At 43.2% G+C, this 15,828-nt stretch overlaps 1 protein-coding gene across 1 annotated transcript in view; it reads right to left on the bottom strand.

The window, feature by feature from the left end:
* The window catches only part of PLCH2 (phospholipase C eta 2), a 631,566-nt gene that overhangs the window by 225,447 nt on the left and 390,291 nt on the right, over positions 1-15,828 (bottom strand). The window contains exon 11 of the mRNA XM_078642469.1: positions 6,232-6,390. Coding sequence (XP_078498595.1) covers positions 6,232-6,390 — 159 coding nt within the window. The remainder of the gene's footprint in view (positions 1-6,231; positions 6,391-15,828) is intronic.

Below are 15,828 nucleotides of genomic sequence, written 5' to 3'. Positions count from 1 at the left end.
TGGCATCTCTCTCTGGCTCCGTTGTGGGCCACTCAGCGCTAACCTTGCATGCTGTCCACAGATCTCCTGGTACTACAATGTCAAACAGCGTGTTCAGATCTATCCAAAGGACCTTTGAGATTTTTACAAATCTCTCCACTTGCTTGTACCACTCCACAGGGTTCTCTCGTAACTTGGGGAAAGAGGTGGTAAAAGCAGCTAAATCTCCCCTACTCCAAGGGACATGTACATAGTTCCCATTTGCAACTTCACGCAAAGGGTAAGCTTCTATTCCCTGCTGTCCTGGTGTCATGCCAATCATGCTTCTTCTGCCGGTCCCTTTCTTGGACCACCTCTCTTCCCACTTATCTAGTGCCCTCCATGTCCTTATTCCAGTGATCAGTTCCCTTATGTGTGTTTTCAACCCAATCGTTCTCCTCTCATCTAGGTCTCGATCTGTATAATGTAGCCTGTGGTTACCCTGTAATGCTTTGGTTCTTGACAAGTCCACCATATATTTGCCTGCTAGTTCGACTAACTTCTCATGGACTGCTCTCGCTTTTCGAGTAATGTCCTTTGCCATATACAGTATTTCATCCTGTTCATACATTTCCATTCTTTCTAAAGGCAGGGTACCATCTACCATGTCATCCAGATCTGACCTTAAGCTGGAGACATCGAGTCTCTTGGCTTTTATCTCAGCTCGCAATATGTCTTTCGAAGGGGGCTCACTGGTCTCCCTACCATCCCAACTTCGAGCTCTGCGTTTGGGCTCAGGAGAGTTAATGGGTGGTCTCCCTCGCTCCCATCTCTCCAGGTCCCATGCTCGGCCATCCGATCTAGGAAGGTGATGGAACACGGGCCTGTTACCCCCACTCTCTCTCTGCCCACTCTCATCTTCTTCTCTCCTCTCACCGCACACCTCTCTGTTATTTTCCCTCTGGTCGCTACACTCCCTTTGCCTCGTATCGCTCAGTATCCGATACGATCCTTCCTGGTTCCCCATATTCCCTGGGCTACGCTCATTTCCATCATCACAGGGACTATGGTGCGACCTCTCACAACTCCCATTCAGTTCTCTGGTGCCAGGCACACAGTGTGGACACTTAAAGCTGTTTCTGTACTCTTGCGCTCTCCTCTCCCCTTCACTGAGTATTGGGCGCGCCACCCCTTCACTCCCGGGGCCCCCGTTTTCCAGGTCTGTTCTACCTCCACTCCGGGCCCAATGGGTGACTCCCCTACTCCCTCTACAGTCCCACTCCGGGCTACTCTCCCCAGCCCCGCAGTGAGTCCGTGCTCTGCTGTCCTGACTTTCCCTTTCAGCTTCTGCAGCATTGATGCACTTTTGAGCCTTCACTGCCTCATCCCACTGCTTCATGTACTCATTTAGCTCTTGAAAGGATTTTCGTCCCGATCCCCTCAGATCCATTGGCCATCTAGGACCCCCAGAATCTCCTCCTGGGTCCCCTGCTGTGTGCATCGGTGTACTCCACTCTCTGGGTATCGGCATCTGACTTGGGGAATTAGTGGTATCGTTCCTCCTTGCCTTCTCTGCTCTTTCTCTGTCTTTCCGTACCCGTTCTTCCCCTCTTGCTCTCTCTCGGTCATATATCGATATTATAGGACCTATGGTAACGGGTACCTGTAGTGCATCTGGTAATGGGTAGGATGTGGCGCTTTCCGTTTCCGGCGCTCTTTGTACCACAAACCTCCCGACTACCTGTTGCACCTGACCAGGCTGGGACAGCTCTTTCTTTGGCTCAGGATCCCACTCTGAACTGGGAAGCGGTCTATGCTCTCCTGCATTGCCCCCCTTTTCTCCTTCACTCTTCTCGACCTCTCCCCCTGCTTTATTATACGGGGGTGGCCTGTCCGTCAATAATCTGTTTATCAAGCTATCCTCTGTTTCGCTCTCATCATCTTCTTCCAGGGGGGTTTTATTTACGGGCGCCTCTAACACTGGGTACAGTTTATTTATTTCCAAATTATGCACTCTCCATCTTTTAGCATCCGCATCCCACCTGGCATCCTGTACTGCCCTTACCGATCGTTTCACCCTTTCTTGTCGTCTGTTCATATTCTTTTCATGCGCTGCCCTAAGCCATGCATCAAGAGCTTCAAACTGGGTTGGTCTAGGCAAGGGTCTCATTGAGGTCATGACTGATTTCAATCGATGTAACACCTCTAATCTGAACGTCCCGTACTTCGGGAACGTCAGTTCCTCATTTCCTTCAGTAATCTTACTCCACTCTGATATCCAAAGGATCGTATGCAGCCCAACATTCACTGCCATATAACGAGCTGGCGTACCCTCCGGCGGGGCTTCTTCCCCTTCATACGATCCCCGCTTCTCTTTTTTAAACAGCGCTTTCAACCATTTAAAACACTTCATAATTATGCGCACAAAATCCAGCCTCGCTACTCTGTTTACTTCCTGATGACAATCCACCAATCCTGTCGCGGCTTTGCTAGCTTGGCCTATCACAGCGCGGTCTTTCTCCTGTCAGCCAATCACGTCGCGACCCTGTTCTGACGTCTTCGCTAGCTGGCCTATCACAGCGCGGTCTTTCTCCGGTCGGCCAATCACTGCGCGACACCACCTGACGTCACTTTTCTCCGCTTCGCAGCAGCACCCCTCCTTTCTCAACTCGTCTCCCGGTTATGCATGCGTCCCATTCATACACCGAAAAATGACTACTTCCGACCAAGCGGTCACTTCTCTCGACTGTACGTCCACAGTCTATCTGTAATTGTCAACACAACTGACGAGATGTCTATCGTCTCTCTGATAGGTTGCTTACACACACAGTAACTTCCGACCAGCGTCCGTTACTCACGCACTCACTCTTACGTTCCCCCTATCTCGGTCTCTCGGGTGATCAATGGTACCTCATGACCCCCTTCACACTAGTTGACAATTACTCTGGGTGTCCGATACACCCGAACCACTTAAGCTCTCCTTGAACTTAAGATTTCCACCGGTTGCGCGCGCTCACAACCTGTTCCACAGTCACTCTACAGACATTCAACTCCGCCAGACATTACAACATAGATACAATACAAAAACACCGCAATCTAACACGCATAACCCTTTATACTCACTCTCGACCGATACTGCTGCTTTTTCTGTCTCACGTCATCCGGATCTTCTTCTGCGGGCTGTTCTTCCGATCATCGATTTCTAGGGGCCTTGGGGTAAGCTAACCTGGCCTAGGTCACCGTCCTCAAGAAGGCAACCATCCTCTATAGCTACCAACTGAAAGGGCGAGATTTTGATCGATACCTTATATCTATTGATCCAAACCTCGATCTGGTCGACTGAACCTTTGTTGCCTGTCTAGGAGGAAAACAGTACACCCATCTGCAAGTTAGTTCACCCAAGAAAGGACTCTACTCCCAAAGATCACGGACAACTTCTAGTTTTCAAAAGTTTATTGTAAGGAAATGATAAGCTGCAAATACAGGCATCTCAGAATGAGATTCACGAGATACACAGGTCCAATTACATACATGTGCTCTCGAAAAGCCCTCAGACGAGCAACAGAAATCACTAACACAAGTTCTAAGAATAATAAAGCTATCAGCATAGACGCATATCTCTCCTTCATTTAGGTTGGAGGAAAACAAACACAGGTTAGGCGTCCCTACCCTGTTCTAGATGGTATCCCTACTTAACCAAATCCCAACCTAACAAAGGTGTCAGCAGTGAATGACCCCCAAGGGAAGTCACCCACTCTAAGTCTCTTGGTGAAAACCTATAGTTCTCCAGTCATGACCCCTCTCTGCCTACCCATCCGCTCTCTAAAGGGTCCTCAGGTATCTGCTCTAACTCCACCCAGGGGTACTGTCCCTAATACAAAACAGTCAACAACATTTGAGACGCCCCTTGCGGAACGCCCCTCACGTGGTGCAACTTCTGGCTTTTTCCATGATGCTTTGTCTTGGGCCTCATGCGTTAGAGTTGACCTTGCTTCTCAGGCTCTTCTCCGGCCCGCTGATACCCCTTAAACATTCCAGAACCCTCCTCCATGTCTGGGCCGTCTACTGAACAGACCTCTATTCATTCACTTATAATTGGATCCCCCCTTTCCTGTTGCAGACAGATATCTGCCGCCAAGAACCCAACTCTCATAGACTTCTAAAAAGGCTTGCAACATTTCTCAGCCCAGACATGTACGTGTAAATCAACGTTAAAACATTTCAGGCCTACAATATTTCTCATTATGATTATAACATTCAACTTCTTCATTTAATTAAAGCATGTTAATACTCTTATTCTATTATTAAGTAAACATCTCTATATATCATGGCCTATTTAATGCAACGACCAAACCATTAATATAATCTGCGTCGTGAAAAGAACCACCTTCCCTTTCCCTCCAGCTCTGGCCCTGAGGCCTACCACGTTCTGCTTTTAACCACATACCATTTTATGTTTTAGCAGCTTCACGACATGGATTCAAAATAATCACATCTAATAAATCATATAATGTCACACATTTCTGTATTAGTTCCACTTCTACTTAAATCTCTACATTAGCTATACATTCAGAATATATTTGCAGATACTATTAGCACTCATGGCATTTCTCTTCATGATTTGTGCTTACTACAGGTAAGTGTGATGTACTCATACATTTAAATCAGTTTGCGCTCTCTCAGCTCTTTGAGACTTTTCTCCAGTTGCAGTGTGAAGTGCTGGATGACTTGGGGCAGTACTGGGAGACTCATGAGAAGGTGAAGTGACCGATGGTGTGGTCTGTCCAGGTGAGCTCGGTAACATGGCTGTACTTCACTCTGTTGCTGGCCGAGAAGATGGGGTTGAGTGTGAGTGAAGTAAATCCCCTGCATTGCCTCAACCACCTCTGTAGTTTCTGCATTCCTTTGTTGCTTGTTGCTTTTGTTGCTCGTAAATCACTGCCATTGTATCTGTTTTGCTATCGTTGCCGGCCTTTCCTGCCATTTACATTGCGCCTTCCCTCTCACTACCGGCCTCTAACCTGCCCCACCCACCTACTCCCAACGATTTTCTGGCAACAAAAGCAACAAGGAAAACAGAAGTTGCAGAGGTGGTTAAGCCTATGCAGGAGAGAACAATAATGATAACAATAAGCAAAAATGACAGGAACAAAACAATTTACTGGCAACAGAAGTAACAAGCAACAAGGAAAGCCAGAAACCTGAGAGGTGGGTAAGGCTATGCAGGTGTAACAAAATGATAAAGATTAGCAAAATGACAGGAACAAAACAAAGCTGAAAATGGGGGAGACTGCAAAAGTGCTGGGGGAGCTGGAGAAAAGCACTTGCTCAATGGGGTCGCGCGCTGGCCTCCATAAGTAGGTCCTCAAGAGGAGGGAGGGGCCCTTGGAGGAGGAGAGCAGGGCAGGCTAGAGGCAGGAAGTGGGAGGCGGGGGGAAGGAGTGGGGTAAATGGCGGGAAACGTGGGTATGATAGCAAAACAGATACAGAGGCAGTGATTTACTAGCAACAAAAGCAACAAGCAACAAAGGAATGCAGAATCTACAGAGGTGGTTGAGGCAACGCAGGGGAGACAATACTGATAACAATAAGCAAAATGACAGGAACAAAACGATTTACTGGCAACAAAAGCAATAAGGAAACTAGAGGCTACAGCGGTGGTTAATGCTATGCAAGGGAGAACAATAATGATAACAACAAAAGTGGGCAACATTCATAACTTTCCACTTCATGGATTGTAAAATTCTGAATGTTGGCAAATTATGCCACCAGCAAATCTTTCCTAGGAGACCAGTTACACAGGAAAATTTGACCTGTCAAAGAAACAAATGGTTTAGCAAAATATATGAAAAAACCTGAGAGTTTCACACAGCACCACACTAGAGACCAGGGAACCCTTAGTAAATCTAGCCCCTGTGGTCATCTTCTGTGGTATACTTTAGAGAATGAATACTAGGAAACGTAAGATATTTTAAGGGCAAGCCGTAATATTTTCTTTGTTCCAATAATCTTGCTAGAAAAAATCATCCTGAGAAGCTTTCGTAAATGCAGTTCAAGATTCAGCTTGAATAGATGAAAGAGGCACAGAGAGCAAGGCCTCTGGATGCGCAAATCAAAAATATACAAAATGATTCACATAAGAGGACTTTGTGTCACTTAAAACGGCATATTTCGTTTTTCTGCGATTTGGCTAAGCATAACAACATTTTACAAACCAAGTACAGCAGGAGAACACAATGGCAAAAAAACTAAGTAAGAAAGACCAGAACCCACCTTTTTAAATTCTGGTTTGCGATGCATTTTCGCAGGCGCTGGCAGAGTGGACACTGTAAAGTTGTTTGGATCTTCACAGTCTCGGATCTTGGATTCCTTCAGTAGCGAGTCCAGTTTCTTCTTGGCTATATTTTCCACTTGCTTCCTGTTAGTGGAAGCCTGAGAACAAAGAAGCAGATTTGTTAAGGTATCACAGGTTTGATTCTTAAGTCAATGATCCCGGGAAGAGGCAAAAGAATTAACATGGACAATGCACTCTTGTTGAGCAATAATGGTTATGTTTTTGCAAAAAATAGATGGATTTACTCTTTTCCTGTCTCTTCTAACAAAGCCCCATATAAAATGTGGTGTGAGGTAATCAAAAGAGTAGTATAAAAATAGAAACGAAGATGATTTTAGAAGAAAAACAGGAAACGATTTTGCAAAAAGTTCAGTTTCAGCGAATTTATGAACCTTAATTTTCACTTTTTCTTAACTAGAAGTTTATGTTACACTGTTTGAGGGCAGTATCTTAATCTTTTGTGATAATGGAGCAAGTGCATTATCCAAGTTTTTCCACATGCATATTATCTACGGAGGATGACCAGAAAATCTAAATTAATCACTACCCATCCTCCTAGAGATCAAAGACCAATCCGAATTCTCAACATCCCACCAAAATGCAGTTTGTTACCAGTAACATTATGAAACGCGACAACATTTTAACAGCCTGATCTGGTAAGGGATGTTAGAATAGCAGGTCGAGTCAACGATCTTCAACCAAAAACTGTCACTGCTAATATGGAGGATGCTACCTATTTAAAAGAAACAGAGAACGAAAAAGGACATTAAAGTGAAGAAAATAGAAGGAAGGCAGAAAGAAGAATTGAAAAATAAACAAAAGTCAGATAACGAAGGAAGAGATAAAAGAAGAATGAAATAGCAAGAAAAAGATCAAATATAGAAAGAACGAAAGTCAAGAAATCAATAAAGAACAAAGAGGTTTGGAAAGAATAAGAAAACGAAGTTTTTTTTTTTCTCCATGGTAAAATGTATGCACAGTTAATTTTTTGTTCTACTGATAAATAGACAAACATCCTCCAGGCCCACTGGCAACACATAATGTTGGAATGACTTGAATCCATGCTGGCCACATAATACAATCATTACCCCAAAACAGAAGTCATCTCAAAAGAAATATCGGATTCGACTTTACAGTATACAGTATCAAGAGCTTATACTTATAAAGTCGTCGTCGATGAGTTCAAAGAGTTAGTTGATGACTGGAAATCAAACAAAGAGGTTGCATGATCTACGCATTCACACAAGCAACCACAAGGATGCTCAATCATCTACAGACTAAACTGTTAATCAACTACTTAAAAGTTATTACATTTGTTTGTCAATGGTGTGATTTCAGTTGCCCAAAAATAATACAGAACCAAAACAGAAAAACTCAAATCTAGCAACTTGTCAAAACACCTATATGAAGAAGTATATTATCTTTGTTTACTTACTCACATTTAAAAAATAAAAAACATGGATAGGCATGTGTAAATGGCGTGGGGAGGGAAGATGTAGGGGTGGTTTCTGTCTCTAATCATAGTTTGGAAATTGTGTCCAGTGTTGAATTTCACCAAAAGTCATGAAATCCTGCTTGAGGCAAAGTTAATTTTACCAGCTTTCTTTTAGTGCAAAGTTTGGCTGAAATTATTCTATATTCGATCGTTCATCTCTATATTTAGGTTTTCCTGATTTCTATATTTTCTGAAAACTGTGATTAATAGATAAATGAATCTATATTTTCCATCAAATAGCTAGCAAGTAGCACCATAGATTTCTATTGCATTGGATATATCACATACTATCAGAATTTCCCTAAATATATTGCCCCCATGCCTACTTTGAGCAACCAGTGAATCCAGTGATTATGTTTAATTTCATTAGTGAATCACATGTGGGCCATAGCTCATAACATATCACTCAGATAACCAATAGTTATGTGCCCGATCATTCCTTGGTTACAATAAAGGCACCGTCTTTATGAATTAGGATACACCCTATTTTACTCCCTTTGTCCTATATTCAGATGGACAACTGATTAATGATTGTCATTGGTTGATCTCTTATGTTTAATATTTACTCTTTGCTGCTAGCACTTACACATCCTTCTAATGTACAAATTCCCATCAAAGGCATACTACATGAGTTCTGCAACCCAATTATACCGGATCAACGAATTTGACATTACTTTAGATTTATTTTGATCTAGATACATGATCTACATGTACAATCATTGTACATTGATTTACTTGTTACCATAGTTGTCTAGCGGGAAAAGTATGAATAGTAATAACTGCTAGAAAGAGACACTCATCCTTAACTGACAATATGAACCTTGCTCATCCGTGCAGAATATTGGTCATGCTATATCTTTAACTGGGGCAACAAGAGAGGGAAAGGTAAACGTAAGAACTTATGATCTGAGCAATGGAAGGACAGATATGTGGGTAGGGATGTTTGATAGGTATGAAAAAAGAAAATGGAGGCCCGAAAGAATAGTAAAAATATGGAAACGCAGAGAAAGTACATGAGGAAGAGGGGGCGAAGAGCGAAATAAAGGGAGCAAGATAAGGTACCAGAAAAGGGAAGGAGGACGGCCTCAAGGGACGAAATGAAAGGGAGAGATAGGTGAAAACAGGAGCAAGGATAAAAAGAAACGAAGGAAGGACGGGTAACACAAAGGGAGGGAAGGAACAGGAAGAGGACGAAGGATTAGATGATGGAAAATAGGGAGAATAAAAGACCATCCTACATGAGGTGTTCTGTGCGCTCTTGCTTTCATGAATAAACTAAACACTTTAAGTTGCACTCCCTTCTACAGCTCCCCCACCCACACTTCTATAGATCACTAACAGATCATGCCAAATCAAGGATTTCAACATTCACATCGAATCACCAAACCAGTAATGCTAAATAATGTAAATAAATACTTAGGAAACTAAAGCAAATACTTAACCAATACTAAAAATTCAAAGTAAGTAAAACTGAAATCACACAGCTTGTTACCAAGTCATCGATGAGTATGGCTGGAAATACTGAAGCTGGTATTGAAGTGAAATCTCAAGAGGTTGACAGATTATTGAGTTGCTGAAATTGATGAAGGACACAGAGAACGGCCATGTACAAATTTTGAAAGTCAAGATGATTCAGGGATGATTAGTGAAGCCAATATTTGCTGTGGGCTGGGAATAGATCCCTTTTGAAAGCATCATGGCACTCAATGAAAGTTGTGTATTTAATTTAGGATGACTTTTTTATGCTACGTTCATCATCATTCTATAACCATTCATGGATCGGGGCACAGAGCCTCTCTTCAATAAAGGAAATTGAAAGCAAGGGAACCAAGAGGCCAGTTAAAACCCCTTAGCACATCTGGTTCCTAAATTGACCTTATTTGACGATGAAGAGGTGCGCGGTTGAATGATAAGCTACAAAACCGTGGGCCTGATTTAGAGTTTGGTGCATGGCTCACTCCATCACAAACATGATGGATATCCCATCCGCCTTTTTACAAATGCCAGAGGATATAATTGCACTCGTAATAAGGCAAATGGGATAGCTGTGACGTGGCATCAGTAACCCGTCCACCAAACTCTAAATCAGGCCCCTTGTGTTGAACAGCTGCTGTCCTGGCAACCAATGACTCAAGATAGGCTAAGAACAGTGCGATGTCAAGTGAGAGGGTGCTACATTGGATCAATACAATACTTCTTTTACAATATTTTAACAACTATACTGGGCTGTCAATTGAGATTAAGAAAATATAAAGCAAACAAAAACGTGTGTGTAAGAGTGTACACGCACGTGTGTCTGTGTGTGCCAAACCATGAACATTGGTGCCATGATGGCTCAGGTTCCCCTTTCTATAGGGTCCAGGATCCGGTGTCAGCTGAGATTCCTATATATAGTAGACCAGCTGGTAGTTGAAGACATTTTTAGCTTCCTCTCGCAAGTGAAACATCAATGAGATCGTCTGATCTGCAGCTGATCAATGTTCCATAGCTTTAGTGCATAACTGTAAACGTTTCCTTGCATTGTGTTGGTGTACTGATCTGGTGAGTATTCTAGCCAAGTAGGGTGGCGTGTTAGGCATCTCAGTATTGCAGATGATGCTATCTTGAAGGCGCATGATGCGATAAATTTCTGAAATGGGGAGATGTGATAGTAGTTAAAGATTTTTGTGCTTGTAGCAAAAATGCTGTATTCACATCGCAGTTAATGCCACCAGTATATTTGCAGCCCAGAAGTATTCTTTATAATATGTTGTATTAAAATCCCATTGTCGTGTTTCTCTCTTTAGCCAAATCAAAAGATGGCGAGTGAATCCTGCCTGGATTTGATTCAAAACAAATCTCGTTGCAGTTAATGAAGTCACTGAGTACTGCTATCGGCAGTGATACATATAGGTCTATGATACATGTGCGACTAGCTATAAGTTTATGCGAGCAACTTTAGGCATCCTGAGTGTAGGCGGACAGTATGAGCAAGAGTGTCTGTGTCTCTGCGTTTCTAAGCATGTTTTGCATTACATGTATTTATGGGCATAGGTGTTCATATACATATGTTTGAATGTGCGTGTATGTGTATATGCATATGTGTATATGGGTGCATGCACATGTTTGCGTGGACATGGGCACGTGAGGGCCTGGTTTTACTTTCAGCGTAGGCCTGCTACTCAGGAACATGTGAGCACCAAGTGTGGTGAGGGGTGTCATGGAGCATGTACAATAGTAAAAGATTAAAAATGTAGGACATAATGATAGGACACCCATGTACACAAAAGCTAGAAATTAGATTGATCTGATGTTAGCCCAAGCTCTTGTGTATTGAATGGTTTACATCTGTAAGCTGAAACAATAAGGTTGACTTGATATTAGCTAGTACATAACAGCAGAGAGCTGATCAGTTGAGTATAATTAAAATACACAACTATTAAAAGTCATAAATCATTACAGATCCTCATCTGGGGAATGAAATGCAATTAACTGAATCTGAGTTCTCAGCGTTCTCTAAAATGAGACCTAATTTCAAGCGTCAAGTTGGGAAATTCTCACGTTTAGAAGGATATGAAGGCCCTTCGTGATGTGTGGGATAAACAATTGTGGCTCTATATTGATTTCACTATCATAAAGTGATCAACTAAAAAGATTTGAGTAAAATAGATGGGACTTTCCAAGGTTTTTCACATTGTACCAGGGCAGACTTTATGGAGAATTTGCCAACCACTGGTTGTATAACTAGAAAAGAAACAAGTGTATACTGTGGGCAGCGTACAGCTAACTACGCATGAAGGTTGGAACATTTTCAATTTTCTTTTTTTCCTTGCGGCACTGCGGCACTACTGCAAGGGCTTACATTTATTGGCATTTACACTGGTTTACAATGAATGATACCTGGCAATTCCAAGCATTTAAGGGACAAAGCACACTGCTACCCAAAGGCCAAGAGATTGCCTTGGAGGCCAAGTTTCGACGAGGGTAGCAAATTAGCAGACGCATGCTTGTGTGCTCCTGCCATGGTGATGTACCATCAAGCTGCTCAGGGCACTTTTATTGCACACTTTAGGGTAAGTAAACGTTCACATCTGCTCAGCAGCCAAGTTATGGCTGCACAGAGACGTGCTGAAAATACGCCATGAAGGCAGACGTGAGGCAACATGGCTGCAGGATGGCTGACTGAAACAGGCATCAGCTCGACAGGAGATTGGGTTTGGGGGGGAAAAAGATCATTGCAGCCACTGTGCGTTGAACTGTGGGAGACCGACGTTCCATGCATAAGGCAAGTCTTTTCTTTGTGCCTCTGGTTATTTTGGGCACCTGTTAAAGGACGTGTGAGGGAATAGGCCCAGTCTCATCAAATAGCTGAGGTTAAAGATAGCAAAACGAATATTTGTGTAAAAAACGAAGTTATTAGGTGCAATGTGCAAAAATAAATTCGATGTTGTGAAGTCGATTTTCTGAAATATGATTTTTAGTTTCTTACTGTTTTCAGTGCACTAGAGAGATCGTCTGTTCTTTCATTGAGACTGCATGGAGGAGTTTATTCTCCGAAGTAGGAACTCGTTTTATATAGAATACGGTCATGCTTTCTTATGAGATCGCATTTACAGCCTAGCTTCATATATTTAAGACCACATTGTTAAAGGCTTAGGGAGGTATGGCTGAATGTCTTTGTGACCTAGAAATAGTATAAAGGATGATTAAGCGGTTGGATCGATTATGAAATTTGTGGATACGTTTTATTTCTTAGAAGCTCAATTGGCAAATGTGCAATGGTTCTTTATTACTGTTGAACAGGTTCCATATAAAGTAATCAAAACCCGGTGGCTCTGCACGACCAAAGATTTGCAGAGGCGCAGCGGTATATGCACAGACCCACACCAACACACGCACTTGCAGTGTGCAAGGGTTACCAACTGCACAAAAAAACAAATGCATGTGCTCACATTGTTGGAGCATAGCCTCCAAAAAAAAGATGGGCCACAGTCATGTAACCCTTTATAATTGGCACAGCCTTGCACAAGTGTGAAATCTGAGCCCTCGCCACTGCCTGACAATTCAAATCCATATGCCAAGAAGAACACACAGAAACACATGCAGACAACCATACATTGAGAATGACACAAATGTGTTTTTTTTTTAGATTTTATTGGACTAGGTGCTCTGCCACAGTTGTTGCAGAGTATACTGTTTGCCAATTTCGCTACTGCCCTGCTCCAATGAGAGTCAAGGGAACTGCCAAGTTTCTGGCGACATTCTTTGCTGGCTCTGCTGGCCTGACCAGTTGCCAAAAAGGCACAATTGACCAATTGACCTGATGAGCCTGGACTGAGGTCAGATGTTCCAATGATATTTTTTTCCTATTTGGGACCGCCAGGGAAATCTTTGCTTTGCAGTGTGCTCCGGAGAGAAAATAGGATTAACGAACCCCATGCACTGGAAAAAGAATTGCAGGGCATCAAAGCTATTCATTTGTATTTTTTCAAAAGAAAACTCTCATTTGGGAGGCTTTTTTGAAAACAACATTGCTGTTTAGTGGAGTCAGACAAAGGAACCTTGTTTAAAGGAAGGGGTATCATTTAAAGTGTTATGAATGTACTAGTTTGAAAGGGTCTATGGAAAGTGGGTCTCTACAGCATTTTCTCAAGAGCAGAGATAAAAGAATTGTGTCAAAGCCAGCAACACTGCAGGCTTGTGGTACACGTGACTGACTCTTCTCCAGCTCTGTGGGTTTTTTTTTAAAGCACTGATCTGTAATGAAGTATCATTGTGGGAAGGTGGAACCTCTGTGTGATTAGAGACATCTCTAAAAAGAGGGTGGGAAGGACATAGGGCCTGGCCCCAAAAAATATTGAAGAAAGGGTTTCAAAATTCTGTCCTGCTTTGGTACTCCCATATTTATGTCTTCGAAACCTGAAGCTTCCCATGCCAGAGGTCTACACCAGGGACTGTCCTTCACTGCTGCATTCAAAGTCAGCACCACCCAATAAGCTTAAGTTGTTTTGAGGACTTTCAATGAAAGTGAAGGGTCAATATGTCAGGAGATTGATTACCTTAATGAAAATTGAACTGTACTAAATGCTTCAATCAAAGTAGATTGCCTCATTGACAACTGATCAGCATTTCACCGCTAATTGAAGACTGAACAAGGAAATGAAAGATGCGAGGGCGAGAGTGCTTTGGAGGGTCAGCGACGGCAGCCATATTGCTTTGTATGTGTGCTACCACAATCAATGTATAGGTTTTGGTCTCGTTTGTGTTCTGATGTGCACAAGGGTGCAGGTGTACCTGCAATCTGATCTCACCTATATAGGCATCTCTTCCCTGTCCCCATGCACATGTCAGAAGGTGAAGACAAATTCAATTAAGCTGCTCTGTTGACAAACGCCTGGGCTGATCAAACTCAAAGAGAGCTGAATGAGGTTGCCTTATTCTTTTGGACCATGGGGACCTGCGCTGCTGATTGTGCCTGAAATGAGAAGGCCGCTTACTGTAAGCCATCCACAATTTGTCCTTTCAATCAAATTCACCTCAATACCCGCTAACAGTTTTTCACAGTGAGATCGCTTCTTGGTAACAGGATTCATTTCTGCAGTTGAGATTGGTATGGATTGAGTTTAAGAGAAAAAAGCGGGGGGAGACACAGAGAGAGAACCAAGAGGAATAAAAGGAAGAGAGAACGACAGGTAGAAAACAGAGACCAAGAGACTGAGAAAGAAATGGAGAAGGAGACGCGCAGCATACAATACCTTCCACTTCATGTGCATGCAACGTTGGCCAGGAAGAAAGACAAAACCACAAACATCACATTTCTCAGCAAAAGATGGACATGGTGAAAAGTTCAGAAACATAACAGTAGAGGAGGCTTTCACTGGGAAGACGGAGCCAGATCACACCTCGCTTTGTGAGCGCAACACTTTGCTCCACCTACTCTATAGCCTTTTCATCGCAAACCACTACAGTCTGGAACATTCGCCCGATTGGTGCAATTGAACTGAGCCATTTCCTCGAAAGCACTATTTCACCGAGTGAAGACATTGGACTGGAATCATGCTCTCCAGTGACATGAATGTAACTGTACATCCCAGCCCTGTTGTGGCTTTGCACCCTATTTAAAGAGGAGCGCAGAGGTACTCCACTTCACCTTGTCTAAGGCATGAGAGCAGCACTGTTGTTCATTAGATATTTTTCCCATTTACCCAAGTCTGGTTCCAGTAGGATCAGAGTGATGATGAGGAACATCTCAAGTATGTATTTTGCATACAGAACAGAGAAACAGCATTTTGGCTGAGGTACGCAATGTTTAAAGGCCAATTAGCAGTTGTGTGGCCTGTTTCTACCCTGGGTGGATGAAATGCAGCATACTTGGAGGGATATTGACATAGGTGTGGCAAGCCAAGGAGGGCAGTGAGATGGGCTATGCGTGGTATCATGCTACACAGGGCTTTAAGTGGGATGAAAAAACTGGAGGGTCTCTCAAAGGGGTGTGGCCAATGTAATTAAGGGCGTGGCTTAACATATAAGCTGAAAATCTGTGCTGAGCATAGTGTGCCGCCCGACGTGTATTTTGCTGTTTCTGTCATTGCATCCAGATATATGATACAACAAGTAACATCATACCTACAAGTCAGGACTATTGGTTGCTGTCACTACAGTCCGGAAAACAACGGATGCCAGGACACAAAACAGAGCCCGATAGAGACCCGTTTCGAGGCCGCCTTTAAAAAACTGGCGGTGCTCAGACCTGGTGAGACCCGGCCCACTTAAAGCCCTGATGCTACAGGAGATATTGCATGGTTGAGGTAGGATGGCTGAAGTATGGCTTGCTGGGAGGGCAATTGACTGAGGTGCGGGCTGATTGAAAACAGACTGAAGAGAGCTGGTATGTTTTTAGGGCCACTGACAAATGTGGGGCTTGCTTTGAGGGAAAATGGATGGGGTGGCATGCTGGGTTACATGTTGGCTGAGGGGTGGCATGTTTGGGCGAGATAAACCTAGGGTTCATGCTTTCTGCGGATTATGTAAGGTATGGCATTCTTGGTGGCAGACGTATTTA

Source organism: Lissotriton helveticus, chromosome 5_1 (assembly GCF_964261635.1).
Source record: "Lissotriton helveticus chromosome 5_1, aLisHel1.1, whole genome shotgun sequence".
NCBI lineage: Eukaryota > Metazoa > Chordata > Amphibia > Caudata > Salamandridae > Lissotriton > Lissotriton helveticus.
Note: the sequence above shows the minus strand (reverse complement) of the source record. Positions and strands in the feature narration are given on the sequence as shown.